Source organism: Mya arenaria, chromosome 9 (genome assembly GCF_026914265.1).
Source record: "Mya arenaria isolate MELC-2E11 chromosome 9, ASM2691426v1".
In the NCBI taxonomy this organism is placed as follows: Eukaryota; Metazoa; Mollusca; class Bivalvia; order Myida; family Myidae; genus Mya; species Mya arenaria.
This window is the reverse complement of record NC_069130.1, coordinates 30,857,080-30,874,426: the sequence shown is the minus strand read 5'-3', so window position 1 is coordinate 30,874,426 and position 17,347 is coordinate 30,857,080. Positions and strand designations below refer to the sequence as shown.

Genomic DNA, 17,347 nt, shown 5'->3' with positions numbered 1-17,347 from the left:
AAGACTGCTGATTTTTGGGAAAGATGGATCTCGGGGCTTTTTAACGATTGGAAACAGCCAATATTCAGCCCAAAACTTAGCCAAAAAATTCACTGACTACCAGCATGCTCAACAATCTTCAGTTGAAAGATGAATCCAAAACAACTCCAACGATGTAACCAGAGGAGCCCCAGGAAAAGATTTCTGTTTTTTTTAGCTCACCAGAGCACGAAGTGCTCAAGGTGAGCTATTGTGATTGGTCTTTGTCCAGTGTCCATCTGTCCGTCCGTCAACAATTGCTTAAAAAACTTCTCCTCTGAAACTACTTGGCTAAATTCAGTGAAATTTTATAGGAAGCTTCCATGGGTGACCATCTACAAAAATACAACAAGGGGTCACGATTGATCAACAACAACAACAACAAAATGGCCGATTTCCTGTTTTGCTTTAAAAACATCTCCTCTGAAACTACTGCTCCAAATTTAATGAAACTTTACATGAAGCTTCCTTGGGTGACCCTCTACAAAAATACAACAAGGGGTCACGATTGATCAACAACAACAGCAACAACAGCAAAATGGCCAACTTCCTATTTTGCTTTAAAAAAACATCTCGTCTAAAACTACCAGTCCAAATTCAATTAAACTTTACAGAAAGCTTCCTTGGGTGACCCTCTACAAAAATACAACCAGGGGTCATGATTTATCAACAACAACAACAACGACAACAACAACAACAAAATGTTAAAATCTAATAGTTATGTAAAGTTTATTCTTGAAGCAAGGGCAGCAAGTCTTGCTATATGGTCTCCCTTTTTGTTGGAGATTCCACTACTTTCTATTTTCAGTAACAAGGGAATAGATTTTAAATTTTATTAAGTCTTCAACATAGTCACTTCTAAGGTAATTATTGTTCTTTTTTCAGGTTCATAGATTCAAATAATTATTATACACTTCATTCTTTAGAAGAAATTTCATTTTTACTTAATGATAAATTTAATAATCAGACTTTTCCATTGAACTTCATGTAGATTATTGTAAACTTCATGTAGATTATTCTAAACTACAATGGAAGGTGATGTTGACCTAGATGGAAGAAGCAATGATATTAGTGGAAGGTGCTGAATGTGTTCTGATATTTGATTTTTAGAGCATAGGCCATCATTTTTTTAATTAAATGATTTACAAACCCGCCGACCCTAATTTCTGTGAAAATGAAATAGAAATAAAAGAGATCATGATATGTTTTATTTTCAATTCATCCGCCGAGCTTGTAAATTAGGAGCAAAAGAGAAAACAAATCGTCACTTAATTTTTCCCCGAAGCAATTATTTCCCTTTGTGGTAAGGCATTCGGACCTCACTCGGCTTCTTCCGAGCGTGCCGGAAAAGGCCGAGTTGTTACGACGTGTTTTCGCTCGTCAAGGGAGATCACTTACGACTTTTTTATCTGTCTGCAACATGGCGCAGTATCATTTCTTTTCGTACAAAAACTGTTTTAAATCTCAGGGAAGAAACTTGTATCAAAATAATCGATCTGCAGATTACATTATCGCAATTCTTAGCAGATTTTCTAGCTGACAAGGATGTCCAAGTAGATCGGGCAGCTGATGATGACGTGGAAACTGCGATCAACACCGAATTCTGGGTATTGAAAGAATTTATATTTGGGTATGCATCAACATGATATCAGTTTTAAACAAAAAATAATCCAGAATTAAGAAGATACAAATATAAATTTGTTATTAGTTTTGTTGAAGAATAGTCCAGAATTAACATATCTTCACCACGCTGTAGTTTAGATGCCACTGCTATAAATGTTGGCCTAGTAATCGGGCTAATGTCACGCATCTATATGATTCACCCCTATTTAATTTATGACACGTTGGTACATGGACAGTTTTATTTGACAAAGAGTGCCAAATTATCAGTTTGCAATGAAGTAAACATTGTAAGGAAAAGTGCACCTGGTGCGTAGCTACAACATTGAGCATTCAGGGATACTTGTTTATTCTTTTGTCATTTAGATTGACATATTTCTTATTTTATTATACATGTTTATGACAACATTATAATGCTAACTTTTCCAATCTGAGCCAAAGTGAACAATTTTCCTAATTGCAGAGAGTAGCAAGCAGCGTGTGGTTTACAAGGCCAAAAAGCTTTCCTCTGCCGAAAAGAGGTTGGTAATGCGGGTACTGGAAGAACTTGTGTATGCATGCAGAAATCCATTATTTCACGCTGGTGTCTACCATAATACAAGCATCGTTAAGTAGAAAATCAACTGTAATTCTTTGATGGAGGCTGCATATTATGCAGGTAACATTATTTTTTAATATGTTGCAAGATATATTAGTCCTAGCAAATACAGAAGTAAGCGGAGCAGAAAGAAGCAATTGTGGAAATGTATCAAACTTATGACAGTACTGTCTGTATCCGGCAAGCAGACCAGCTATATTCAAACATGTTTATATGCTTAGCCTTTTTATTGTTAAATATTAATATATGTATAATATGGTGATACTGCCTGCTTTGTTATGTCAACACAAAACATCTAACATTTCCAGGAAAAACGATGCAGTTTGACAATGTTTGCTTCCAATGTGGGGACACGGAGCTGGCTGAAAACGAAGACCTCAAACGCGTGATAGAGGAGTTGGGCATAGTTCGTCAGATTTACCAGACCTGTCTTGAGCATGGAAAACCAGTGAAGACCAGGAATGCATTGAAAGTGAAAAAAAAGAAGTGACTACAATATACATTTGTCAGTCCATATGTGTGCAAGTGCTTGAAGCCTGTAATATAGGCAACTGTTGTGAAAGTGTGACTTGGGCGCTTCATGAGGTTACAGAGTCAGTTATATTTGTTTTGATTGGAATTATGCAATTGATGTAGGTGTAGATAATTTTATTAAGTGTGTAATACTGCAATGATCACACTAGTCAAAAATGGCATTCAGTTTATACTGTTATATTTTAATGTGTCAAGTCAACACAGTTTATTTAGTCATCTCATAACATGTTCTAGTTCAAGTTTGATGAGCAGAGGTGGATGGTGTTCTCAAAGTATATTGAGTGAAATCTTAAATAGTATGACTTTAATATCTGGCATGTTTTGATGGATATTATTTTATTAAACAACATTTTAACTATGTTGTTAAAAATGTAGACCCAATAAGGAAAAAGCTATGATGCAACACATACAAGTAGGGATAAATATTTATTTCTGTAAGATATCTTACACTTTTAATGAAAATTATTATTTTAATAGATGAAATACACTTATTTTCAATTCATAAATAAAATTTTGAGTTTTAAATAGAAGTTTGTTATTTTCTGATTGAAATAAGTAATTTAACCCTGTTAAGCTTAAGAAGTTTCAAGAAATCAGGGCCTAAATGTTCTGTGGATCTGCCTACCCTCTATCGCATGTCCACTCCATTATATACTCCTTAATGTTTACCACATCTACATGTAGCTTATGTGCAGAAATCTTCAAGGTCAAGGCCTTGTTGTATTATTTAGCCAAATACACAAAACAAACACTGGCATTCAAAAGAGGTTTATTTTGCAAATACATGCGTTAGCTCTAATACATGTACCCAGAGACCCCTCATACTAGCAGGCTTGAGACTGGCTGGGTGTTTAGTAGTGCTATATACCTGTATATATGTGAAAGCTGGGTTAACATCTAAAGGAACTACCAAACGAAAAATGCCAAAAACAAGAACATACATCAAGATCTTGTTTTTAGGATGAAAAAATGTTTTTATAAAATCTTTGCCAGAGGCATCAGTATTTTTTTACAGTTCATATTACAGAAATTCCCTAGACAATGCACTAAACAACATTCAAGGGTGATTTGTCTCTACTATTCAACAGCTTTTTTGCTTCAAATCTGTTAAAAAGGTTTTACTGTTTTCCATATACTTTTTTTTATTCGTACACAAATATGTTTCTGAAGTGTAAAGCAAAAAACCCCAAGCTGTTTAAGTATCTTTGAAGTAAGTTAATAGAAGAAACGTGCATACACATAATATAAAGCTTTATAAAACAATATTTTGAGTTAAAAAATGAAAATATGAAAATGAAAAAAAAAATACCTGGGTACTTTTATTTTTATTTTTTTGGTCGTCCGCTCACTTTTTTATGCCCCCGAAGGTGGGAAAATTAAAATCGCACCAACCGTCCGTCCGTCCGTGTGTCCGGCTCAATAACTCGTGTCTGGGCTGTAACTTTCCCTTGTATGGACAGATTTTAAAATAACTTTCTACATGTGTTCAACTTACCAAGACGACGTGTCGCGTGCAAGAACCGTGTCCCTACCTCTTAGGTCAAGGTCACACTTAGTGTTTATTCACAATGGAGTGCTGCATATAAGGACATAGAGTATAGTTTGTCGAGTCGGTGCTGTAACTTTCCCTTGTATGGACAGATTTTAAAATAACTTGCCACATGTTTTTCACATACCAAGACGACGTGTCGTGTGCAAGACCCGTTTCCCTACCTCTTAGGTCAAGTTCACACTTAGTGTTTATTCACAATGGAGTGCTGTATATAAGAATATAGAGTTTAGGTTGTCGTGTCCGGGCTGTAACTTTCTCTTGTATGGACATATTTTAAAATAACTTGCCACATGTGTTCCACATACCAAGACGACGTGTCGCGTACAAGACCCGTTTCCCTACCTCTTAGGTCAAGGTCACACTTAGGTGTTTATTCACAATGGAATGCTGCATATAAGCACATAGAGTATAGGTTGTCGTGTCTGGGCTGTAACTTTTTCTTGTATGGACAGATTTTAAAATAACTTGCCACATGTGTTTGACATACCAAGATGACGTGTCGTGTGCAAGACCCGTTTTCCTATCTCTAAGGTCAAGTTCACACTTAGTGTTTATTTACAATGGAGTGCTGCATATAAGCACATAGAGTATAGGTTGTAGAGTCCGTGCTGTAACTTTCCCTTGTATGGACAGATTTTAAAATAACTTGCCACATGTTTTCCACATACCAAGATGACGTGTCGCGTGCAAGACCCGTTTCCCTACCTCTAAGATCAAGGTCACACTTAGTGTTTTTTCACAATGGAGTGCTGCATATAAGGACATAGAGCATAGGTTGTCGTGTCTGGACTGTAAATTTCCCTTGTATGGACAGATTTTGAAATAACTTGCCACATGTGTTCCACTTACCAAGATGACGTGTCGTGTGCAAGACCCATTTCCCTTTCTCTAAGGTCAAGGTCACACTTAGGTGTTTATTCACAATGGAGTGCTGTATATAAGAATGTAGAGTTTTGGTTGTCGTGTCCGGGCTGTAACTTTCTCTTGTATGGACATATTTTAAAATAACTTGCCACATGTGTTCCACATACCAAGACGACGTGTCGCGTACAAGACCCGTTTCCCTACCTCTTAGGTCAAGGTCACACTTAGGTGTTTATTCACAATGGAATGCTGCATATAAGCACATAGAGTATAGGTTGTCGTGTCTGGGCTGTAACTTTTTCTTGTATGGACAGATTTTAAAATAACTTGCCACATGTGTTTGACATACCAAGATGACTTGTCGCGTGCAAGACCGGTTTTCCTATCTCTAAGGTCAAGTTCACACTTAGTGTTTATTTACAATGGAGTGCTGCATATAAGGACATAGATTATAGGTTGTCATGTCCAGACTGTAACTTTCCCTTGTATGGACAGATTTTAAAATAACTTGCCACGTGTGTTTGACATACCAAGATGACGTGTCGCCTTCAAGACCCATGTCCCTACCTCTAAGGTGAAAGATAAACTTAGTGTTTATTCACAATGGAATGCTGAATATAAGGTCATAAGAGTGTAGGTTGTCAAATATGGGTGGTATTTTTTATGTTCAGAGGCAATTTAAAATAACTTGCCATTATGTATTTGACACGTAAAGGCAAGATTAATTTTTCATGTACTGACCTTGTTCATAGGTCAATGTCATATTCGGGGGCATTCGTCACATACTGTGACAGCTCTTGTTTTATTTTATTTTTATTTTATTTTATTTGAAAAAAATATCGTAAATCATTTAATAAAAAAATGATGACCTTAAGGCAGTTTATTGATTTTATTGGATGTTGCACTGTTTGTTGTTTGTGTATCTATACTAAAAGTTCTTTCAGTGTGCAAGCAAATTAACATAGTTTTGTCAGTGTGCAGGCAATTGAACAAACCCCTATCACTGTGTAGGCAATTGAACAAAGTCCTGTCAGTGTGCAGGCAACTGAAAAAGTCCTGTCAGTGTGCAGGTATCTGTGCCAAGTGCTGTCAGTGTGCAGTCAATTATCAAGTCCTGTCAGTGTGGGGGCAATTGAACGAAATCCTGACAGTGTGCAGTCAATCGCCAAGTCCTGTCAGTGTGCAGGAAACTGTTTTGTCAGTTTGCAGGCAATTGAACTAAGTCCTGTGTGTGTGCAGGCTTGAACAAAGTCTTGTCAGTGTGCAGGCAACTGAAAAAAGACCTGTCAGTGTGCAGGTATCTGTACCAAGTGCTGTCAGTGTGCAGTCAATGTTTGAACGTTATGTTTTTCAATATTCTTTGAGAACAAATATCAAGCTATAATGATTACAAAGGTTAAACTCTTTTACTCAGGTGAGCGATTAAGGGCCATTCTGGCCCTCTTGTTTTAAGATGGAAGCTTTCATGAAGTATGATTTCTGCTCAGTTTATTATCAGTGAGTGATGCTATTACCCTGATTTCATGATGTGATAACCCTGTTGAGAATCTGTTCATGAACTGATGAACTGTTCATGAACATTCATCAACTGTACATGAACTGTCCATCAAGTTCTTAAAAATTAATTAAAGTTTTTTTAGCTCACCAGAGCACGAAGTGCTCAAGGTGAGCTATTGTGATCTTTGTGGTCTTTGACCGTCCATCCGTCCATCCGTCAACAATTGCTTAAAAAACATCTTCTCTGAAACTACATGTCCAAATTCAATGAAACTTCTCATGAAGCTTCGTTGGTTTACACTCTACAAAAATACATCAAGGGGTCACTATTAATCAACAACAACATCAACAAAATGGCCAACTTCCTGTTTTGCTTAAAAAAAACATCTTCTCTAAAACTACCAGTCCAAATTCAATGAAACTTTACAGGAAGCTTCCATGGGTAACTTTCTACAAAAATACAACAAGTCGTCGCGATTGATCAACAACAACAACAATCTGGCCAACTTCCAGTTTTGCTTTAAAAAAAACAAAAAAACTCTGAAACTTAACCGGGCCAAATTCACTGAAACTTTACAGGAAGCCTCATTGCATGACCCTCTACAAAAAACAAGGCATTAAGATTAATCAACAACAACAACAACAAAATGGCTGAATTACTGTCTTGATTTAAAAAAAAATCTCTGAAATTACCAGGCCAAATTCAATAAAACTTTACAGGTAGCTACATTGCATGACCCTTTACAAATAAAAAAAAGGCATCGTCATCAATAAAGATATGTTTAAATTGCATCATTTTTATTAATGCTTTATCACAAAGTTGTGGCCCTTTGCTTAGGTGAGCGTTTTAGGGCCAATTTGGCCCTCTTATTCGGAAAATGTGGAAAAAACATTTTTAATGCGCCTGCTCCGATTTTTAGTCACCAACCAGATTTTTTGTAATAATAATTTTTTTAAAAGCTGAAAAATTAATCAATTATAATTTTTCTACGCTAGCTTTAGTGTTTTTGTCAAGGGAAGTAACCGATGCGTACTTATTGAGAAGCAGTTTCCGACAGTTTTTATGGGCTTTTATTAAATTATTCATACGTGTTTAAATACCTAACAAAATTGTTCACATTTAGATGGCTACAGCTGAAGCTGCTATTGTCAATATATTTTTCACATGTGTGATGTCACATATAGTGTATCCAATAGGGGCACCAAGAGGGTACTCACACTAATCTGATTAGTTGGTGATGAGAAGCAGTTTCCGAAAAATCAAATCTGTTTATTTAATATACCAAATATAAGACTGTAATAAGAGAAATATCATTTAATTTTTCAGCATTTATCACGAATTTAAACCTTAAAATTTACCACAGTCAATTCATTCTCAAAATCAGGCAGACACTGAATGTCAATGATATTTTGATTCATTTCTGATGGAAACTTGTGTTTGTATACATTTAAGTGAATGTGGGTGCGAAACAAGCATGACACCAGTGTTCACAAATATGTACACAATGATCATCGTTTGTATGAGTCAATTTAGGAAATCCTTGCAGCTATTCAGGTATGCAAATTAGGTTCACATGCACGCACAATTCACTGCGCATGCTGATCCCCCACATGCAAATGTGTGTACAAAATGAACATTAAACATTAAATAATAATAAAAGTTACTTATGCGTCTCAGTAAGATCTCCAACAGTTACTTTTGATTGCCTAGTAACCATATAATTGAAATGCAGTATCTTCTTTATGAAGATCTAAAGAAAGTACGAGAATAAGCCATTTGTTGGAAACTGCTTTCTGTTAGAAACTGCTTCTCTGACCAGTAATGTTTTATACTGTATAACGATCAGTTTAGCATTGGTTTCAATAAATCAAAATCGTTCGATAGATTTCCACCGCAAAATGTTCAAATAAAATTTATTTAAGTTTGTTGATCATGGGAATCTCAAAGAGTGCATCCTTTTTTTTACATCAAATGCCAGGTAAAAAGAATGAAGCATGCTGTTTTCACTTGTGGTCTGTAATTAGAATCATAGGAACATTTTGGAAATAAAAAATATTGGATTGTTGATCATATTAAAAATTATTGTTGAGTCTGTGAGCAAGACACAGTTGTCACAATGGCAGTTCTGTGTATGTGCGTGTTTGTCCAGTCTGAATCTTGACCATGTACTATAGGATTTTCAAAAAACTTGCCAGGAAGGATTTTTATGATGAGATGGCGTGTAATGCACAAAACCAAGGTCTGTACTTTAAAACTTCAAGTTCACCCTTAGAGGTGAGTGGTTGAAATGTTCCTTGTCGGGCTGTATTTTGATGAGTTGTAGTACTAAGGGTTGATGCTAAACATAAGAACAATTTGGTTAGGCCTTATTGCTTAACAATTGTGATCACTTAGTCACTTAATTAATAGGACAATGGAGAAACTAAGGCATGCAATATATTATTTTCTGCGTTTGAGTGACAGGAATTAGAAGAAAATTATTTTCCCTTGTAATGGAATAACCGCCAGGTGGCGTTTTATATGCACGAGTGGTTCATAGGCACAAGTATTTCGTGCGTATGTGAATGTAAAGGCATTCAGCGCTGGGAAGCCGATACGCTCAACATCGATACAATTGATTGTAAAATTTTACAAGCAAATGTTTAGTGTGAAAGTTTTCTGTTATTATGCAATTTCATCATATGAATGATCTTTTTGTTCTCATTTGTATACAGTACACTCAACGAGTTAGACCCACTTTCCTCGCTCACTCCGAGGGATAAAGTCGATGATCGCGGGTTTCTTCCGAGGGTAAAACTGTTGCCCTCGCTAAAATCCCCCCGAGTTCCTCCAAGTGGCTGGCTTACCGCCGAGTTTAATTTGAACGATAGTGTTGAGAATCGTCCGATTTTATGATCCTAAGGCGGAACTCCGAGTCTAATCAGATAAGCAAGAAATCATTCTTGTTTAAAAGTTATTTATTTTTATGCTTATCCACATTGTTAAGCATAAAAGATTCTTACATGTACCAACGTTTAATTTGTATTTATGTCCGTAAATGCCAATTGAATATTGTCTTGAATTATAAACATTGAATCATTTAAGTATATCCACTTAGTTATTGCATCATAAAGCAGCCAACTATTTACACGATTCTGAACTATGACCTCTGATGTCAAGTGCGTGATCAATACAATGTAGAATATACTTTTTATTATTGGTGGTTAAAAATATCTATATGACATTTCATGGAATTTTCCACAGAAAACGAGGCAAGAAGGCCTTCAAAACCATGCGCTGTGAACTTTGAACGCATGTTTGACCTCCTGATTTTCCGAAAATGTGTAACCTAGAATTTCTCGGAAGAAATGTATTTATCAGTCATTAGCAAAAACATGTTTATAAGATACATGTGCAACTAGTGAAATATGACTGCATTCTTGTGGTAAGCTAACTTCATGCAAAACGGGCAGAGGAAAAATAATAATAGCAATTTACTGGAGCCGTCGTAATCGGTTGAAAATTTTAATAAAATAAATATAACTTTAGCGTAGATTCTTATCTAGTGTCCGCAGAGTTTCGCGGAGTTAACCCCTCCGAAGAACACAGAGTTCCTTATTCTTCGGTCGACTGATCACCCTCCGAGGGCCTTAAATTCAAACTCCGAGGAAAGCGGACAGTCGATAAAATAATTGTGTTGGCTGCGATAGCAAAAATCCGCGGAGGGAAATGGAAAGTGGGTCTAACTCGTTGAGTGTACTGTACATAACGTTGTAATTGACAATTGTATATTTTGATATAGTATGTGACATAAATCATATAAATGGTATGCATTTTATTAGGGATGCAAACAAATATTCGATCGAACGTTTAGTATTCGAATGTTAAAATTGTGTTTAAAATTGTATTGTCTTGTTTTTACAACAATTCGCATCTTATGCCTGAGGCGTTAACGAGATGACAATCGAGTGTGCGTCATGTGTCAATTAGGGATCGATCGTAGGGTACTATAAACAGTGTCCATAATTGTAAAATCACTGGCTATTAGGAAGTGACATCAAACAAGTTTAATTGATTTTCGGTTCTTTTAAATGACCATGCTAATTAAGAATTTAAGGAAGCGGCCTTCACACCCTCTTGTCAGTTTGCCTGCCAATTAAGCTGAGCAATATTGCTCAAATCGGTGATTGATATAATGCGCTGAAAGTAAATACCACTTCATTCCTTCAGAATATATGTTCGCAAAACATTCTAAGTTAAACTTATTATTATTATATATTAGATTTGTATTTCTTAACAAAGTAAAAGATGCCAGCCACATCTGAAGTATGGACTTATTTCACGCGCTCTGTTGACAAGAAATCTGTCACGTGCAAACTATGCAGTGTGAGGTTGGCGTACATGGGCACGACGACTAATCTCTGGAATCACGTGAAGGCTAAGCATCCGAGTTCTCAAAGTGAAAGCAGCAAACAGCAATCAATGAAAAAGTTTACCGTTTCTGGTCTTAAACATGATTTGTGTTCAGAGAAATTTACTAAGAAAGTGGTGAATATGGTGGTGACGGATTACTTGCCCATAAGCATCGTGGAGTCTCATGGTTTCCGTGACCTTCTGTATGTCGCTCCCAGTTATTCTGTACCATGTCGAACTACGATTCGCTCCAGAATCGTGGCTCGGTATGACAAGGAAAGGGCTGCCCTCGCCGAGCGCCTGGAGTCCATCCAAAGTACTTCTATAACGACGGACACATGGACATCAAATGCAACCGACAGCTATATCACAGTGACCGAGCACCATGTAACTGCAGACTGGGAGATCGAATCCAATGTTCTTATGACCCGCGAGATGCCTGAGCGTCATACCTGAGAAAATCTGGCACTGTGTCTACAAGAATGTGCATCCGAGTTTGGTATCTCGGGTCCCATTAACACATGCGTGCATGACAACGCCCGCAACATGGAGCGTGCGTATGCAGAGTGTGACTGGGGCAGCCTTGGGTGCTTTGGGCACACACTGCAGCTGGCCATCAAGCCGGCATTTGCTCTCCCGAATGTCAACAGGGTCGTCTCCAGATGTCGTAAGCTGGTCGGGCACATCAAGCACTCGACTACATTGACGGCCGAAATGCGCAAGCGCCAAGCTACTCTAAAGGTGCCCAAACACGAGCTGGTGCAGGATGTTACAACCCGATGGAACAGCACGCATGCCATGCTGGCCCGGCTGAATGAGCAACGCCGCGTCCTGTCCGACCTCATGCTGGACACTCGGGTTACCCGGAAGGCCGACCAGCACCTGTTGTTGAAGGACGTTGAGTGGACCGTCGTCTCCAAGCTGAGCGACGTACTCAGTCATTTGACTGAGACGACTTCGTATAATTATGTCAACGGAGAAGAACGTGTCATGCAGTGAAGTTTATCCCATCTTGACAAGTCTTCTGGACAACACACTCCGTGCATGGGAGGCTGATTCCCATGTCGTCAAGAAAGTGAAGGGTGTTATTGCTGCTGAGCTTCGTCGCCGCTTCCGGCCTTCGAACGATGCCACCGCCACATCCACCCCAGTCCTTGCCGCTCTATTGGACCCCCACTACAAAGACCTGGATTTCCTGTCAACGGAACAGCGGCGCTACACGGAAGACGCGCTCGAGAGTAGATTGGATGATGTTCCACTTCGGTTGCCAACCCCCGACGGGAGTGCGTCAACACCCTCCAAACGACCCGTCTTAGATTCATGGTTCCAAAGACGACCAAGACAGCTAAGGACGAGCTGCGTCGGTACCTGCACGAACCTTCCAACGAGGAGGCCACTCCACTTGCATGGTGGAAAAAGAACGAGGGACGCTCTCCTCGCGTTGCACATGTTGCTCGCCAACTGCTTGGGATCCCTGCAACGTCTGTGCTATCAGAAATAATTTTCTCCTGCGCCGGACTCATTGTTAACAAACTTAGAAACAGACTGTCATGTGATCTTGTTGATAAGATAATATTTCTGAATAAGAACAAGGCCATCATATGTGATGATGATATTGATGAGTGATTTCATTGAATTGTATGTGCTTGATATGTGCTTGTTATGTGCTAGATATGTATTTCATATGTCGATGTAATGTTCGTGTTTCAAACTTTTAAATGTATGTCATAGCATTTTAAATGTATATCCTGTATTGTACAATAGATGAGTTGCAATCATACGTATTTATGTTTTATTTTCGAATCTCAAACATCATCAGCATTATATATTATCATATTTAGTAGTATAAGTAAGCATTAATTGTGCCCTTCTAGAATCCGATAACGTTGAAAATATTCGACACGCTGCAATGATTTCTTGTATTACGATAACACTGGAAACATTCCACAGATAAAGAAAAGGGTATCGTGGTTTATAACTAAAATTAATAGATAACTTTAACTTTTTAAAGATTCAATTTTTATCGAATATTCGATCGAAAGAATTACCGAATATTCGAATATCGATTTTGCCATTCGTTTGCATCCCTACATTTTATACCTAATTGTTAAGGAGCTTATGGGTGATGAGGCCCGACATCTAGTGGTACTAGACAAATCTTGTAAATCTGGATGGCAAACGGGCAGAGGTTTCTGAGTTTTCCCCAGAAGGAGGGTTTTATCTCAGTTTTTCCTCGGCCAGTCGACCAAGTCTGTAAGCTCCATTTTTGTCACGCATGTTGTTAATAAGACATAATTTGCTCATGTTGCAAGTTCATGCTCTATGTGTGAATCCGTTTCCTAAATCGCTTCACTGAGACTTCCAAAATAATACCATTGAAAAGTATTGATTTTGATGTTTTCTATTGGATAGGAGGTTATAGAATGGTATTAAGGGAAATAAATATTCTTACATGTGATTTAAGGATGTGTAGATCTGATTTGACTTTGTACTTTCATTTTTATATTGATTGGAACAATCTGAATATATTAGGAATGGCAATGTGTGCCCGAGTACTGGAGTACTTGATCGATCGTCCGAGTACTGGAGTACCAAATCACTACTCGAGTACTCTGAAAAAAAAAAAATCTATAAAAATCACCAAATACACGATTTTCAGACGAAGTATCAGATCTGGCTAGTTGCCAAGATGATAATTTACGGTCCCTTTAATCCCCGCTGTGTACACAATTGACCCTAATAAATTAGTTGAGGGTTGCAAACTGTCAACAAAGGACCCCTATTTCAAATCAGCACTGATGTCAATTAGCGAAGTTTTGATAGCGGTACTTTCACCTACACAATTCTATTGTTTACCAATTAGATACCTTTCACCAAACAATGGACGCTAACGAGCGAAAGAGTAGCGACCGTTACGAGCATTGATTTCTTAATGGGCGTATTTTAACTATTTTTGCAATGATTATCACAATTGAGTGGTTGATATCTTAAATCAAGAATTATGAATATTAATGAGGTAAACAACAATAATACAGTACGAAATATTTCGATCATTATTTATATGTATGCTATTAAATTTCGTTCATTGTAATTCTGATTGTTGTTCATTATAAATCTCGATTATCTAGACGCTCAAATGAAATCCGGGTTTAACTTTCCAGCTATATTGTAGCTAATTTGCAGTGCATACTTATAAATAAAATCATTAAAATGAAATGAAAAAGACAAAATTAAAAGCCTGAAACAACATTTTTTTTCCTTTTATTTATTTTTCTGTTAAAGTACATAAGGAAAGTCTAATTTAAAGATGAAAATGACCAATAATACAACCAACACACAATATACGTCATGAACCATACATGTATACAGGATCTTATCTTTCACCGAAAACAAATTCAATTCTTTTGAGTAATCGAGTACCCGAGTACTGGATCGAAAGATTGTCCGAGTGCTCGAGTACCAATTTTACTACTCGTTGCCATCCCAAGAATATATTAACAGAGGAAAACTCTTGTCCTTGGTAAAATTTAATAAACCCTGCTTGATTTACCTGATATTCTGATATTATGCCAATTTGATTTCATGAAAGCTAAATTATGGTTTCAAGTTCTGCATGCAAACCTGTACCATGTTTATATCTCACGTTGTTCAGAGCATTAAATTGAATACAAGTGATAGGCGTTTATTATGCCCCCCTTCTTTGCACATGTCGGTCGGTCGGTATAGGTCGGTCCGTCGGTAGACCAAAGCATGTCCGAGTGATAACTGAACAATTTCTGGACCTATGGTCATCAAACTTGACATGAAGGTTGGGCCTGACCAGTTGATGACCCCTATTGATTTAAGGACTCATTGGGTGAAAGGTCAAGGTCACAGTGGCCTTAAACGGTAAAATAATTTTAAAGCTTGTCCGAGTGATAACTCAACAATGCCTAAACTGTGGTCATCAAACTTGATATGGAAGTTGGGCCTGACCAGTAGATGACCACTGTTTTTTGTGGTCATCAAGCCAAAAGTCAACGTCACAGTGACCTTGAATGGTAAAAGGTTGTCCGAGTTATAACTCTGCAATGCCTGCACCAATGGCCATCAAACTTGGAGGCTGGGCCTGACCAGTAGATGGCCCCTTTTGATTTTAGGGTTCATTGGGCCAAAGGTCAAGGTCACAGGGACTTGGAACGATAAAAGGTTGTCCGATAGATAACTCAACAATGCCTGCACCCATGGTCCTCAAACTTGACTTGAAGGTTGGGCCTGACCAGTAGATGACCCCTATTGATTTTAGGGGTCAACGGTCACGGTGACCTTGAAAGCAAACTCGACAATTCCTGGATCTTTGGTCATCAACCTTGACATGAAGATTGGGCCTGACCAGTAGATGACCACTCTTGATTTTGGGTTTCATTGGGTTAAAGGTCAAGGTCACAGTGACCTTTAACACGAAAAAGTTATCAAAGCTTTTCCCACTGATATCTCAGCAAAGCCTGGACCTATGATCATCAAACTTGACTAGGGGGTTGGGCCTGACCAGGAGATGACCCTTATTGATTTTAGGAGTCATTGGGTCAAAGGTCAAGGTCACAGTGGCCTTGAACGCAATAAGCTTGTGTGATATGTTGACACTACCTGCACCCATGGCCCTAAAACATGACTTGGAGGTCCATGCATGTTTCATTCAATTGTCCAAATAATCCTGACAACATGGCGCTCAGGGGGCATAATGTTTGACAAATATCTCTTGTTACAAAAAGTAGTGCTAGTATTTTATTTTATTGTTTATATTTTTTATTTCTAGTTGCTGTTGATAGCGAAGGCAGTGGCTGTAGGCCTGTCCGGTTCCATTTCAATAATATCTTCTCTAGTGGACTCAATTATGGACCTGGCTTCTGGTATCATTATCTGGTGGACATCAAAAGCAATGAAGAAGAAGAATATCTACCTTTACCCTGGTGGTACGATTGTAATGCCCTCTTTGGTATAAAGGGTCCATTGGTCCATGATGAGTTATTAAGACAGGTCTATTTTTCTCCGTAACTCCGTATGAGGTATTGACTGACGTCAATTCAGGCCAACATCTAGCATCTGTCCATCTGTCTGGGCCAACATCTAGCATTTATGGGTTTACTGACATTAGTGTTAAGTTTTTTTTTAAGAAAATCTCAGATATACACCTGCTCATGAGCTTTTTTTTTTAGGAAGGAAGAGGCTTATGGAACATAAATATTGGTACGTCCGTCCATGACAAGTGTACAGTCGAAACTCGTTATGTTGGCTTTTTCAGGACCTAGTGAAAAAGGTCAAGATAACGAAAAGTCGACTCATCCGAATTACAAAAAATATCACCAGTCCCAACATGTTTGAGTTAGATTGATGTCCGATGTTTACATCCACAATTGAACGGTCTTGTTACATATTTCCGTCGTGAAAACAGCAAACTTATTATTAAAAAATAAAGTAAAACAAAAGAAGAATTATTTGTGTCAAATTTATTTCTTTTACGTTTATGGATCACAAAAACACATATAAAACCACAAACTCTCTTGTACAATTTAAGAAAACAGTATAGCACATATGACACATTTGACAACAACTTTTATAAAATAGCACATTCATGTTTTGTTTATACACAGCAATATAGCACATTCTCAAAAAGCATTCAAGCACTATTTTCAATAGAATAAGATACATATGCCCTCAAACTTGACATGAAGGGTTTTGGTGACAAGCTGATGACTCCTATGGATTTTGAGGTCATAGAGTGAAAGGTCATGGTCATAATACACTCTATCCTCAAACTTTGAATGGTCATAATCTTAAAACTGCCTCAACGGCATCCAATGTCAGTGACAAATCAGCTGTCATTTCGGTCTATGCATATTTCATTTAATTGTCCATATAATCCTGACAACATGGTGCTCAGGGGGGGGGGGGGGGGGGGGGGGGTGGGAATAATGTTTGAGAAACATCTCTTGTTCCATATGTTTTTGAAGTATTGATTTTAAACTTCATACACATATTGACTGTGTTGAGGAAAAATACTGTGCATGAGAATGATTATTTTATAATATGTGTTTTGTAATTTTCGTGTTATTGCCCTTTGATTTATTTTATATTTATCTTTTTTTACTTCTCTCTATAACTTTGTGTAACTTTTTTAGGTAAAGATTTCAAATGTACAAAATAAACATTATTCTGTGAATGGTGATTTTAGAAATATTGCCTTATTAGCTCAACTAATTGAAGAACATGCTTAACTATTGAAGAATACAGA

The 17,347-nt window shown here is 37.6% G+C and overlaps 1 protein-coding gene across 3 annotated transcripts in view; it reads left to right on the top strand.

Annotated features, from left to right (window-relative positions):
• The window catches only part of LOC128203721 (uncharacterized), a 114,807-nt gene that overhangs the window by 72,650 nt on the left and 24,810 nt on the right, over positions 1 to 17,347 (top strand). For all 3 annotated transcript variants that reach the window (XR_008256021.1, XM_052905254.1, XM_052905256.1), the window contains exon 6: positions 15,872 to 16,028. Coding sequence is in view for 2 of the 3 variants with exons in the window: in XM_052905254.1 (XP_052761214.1) it covers positions 15,872 to 16,028 (157 nt within the window). In the remaining variant the exon portion in view is untranslated. The remainder of the gene's footprint in view (positions 1 to 15,871; positions 16,029 to 17,347) is intronic.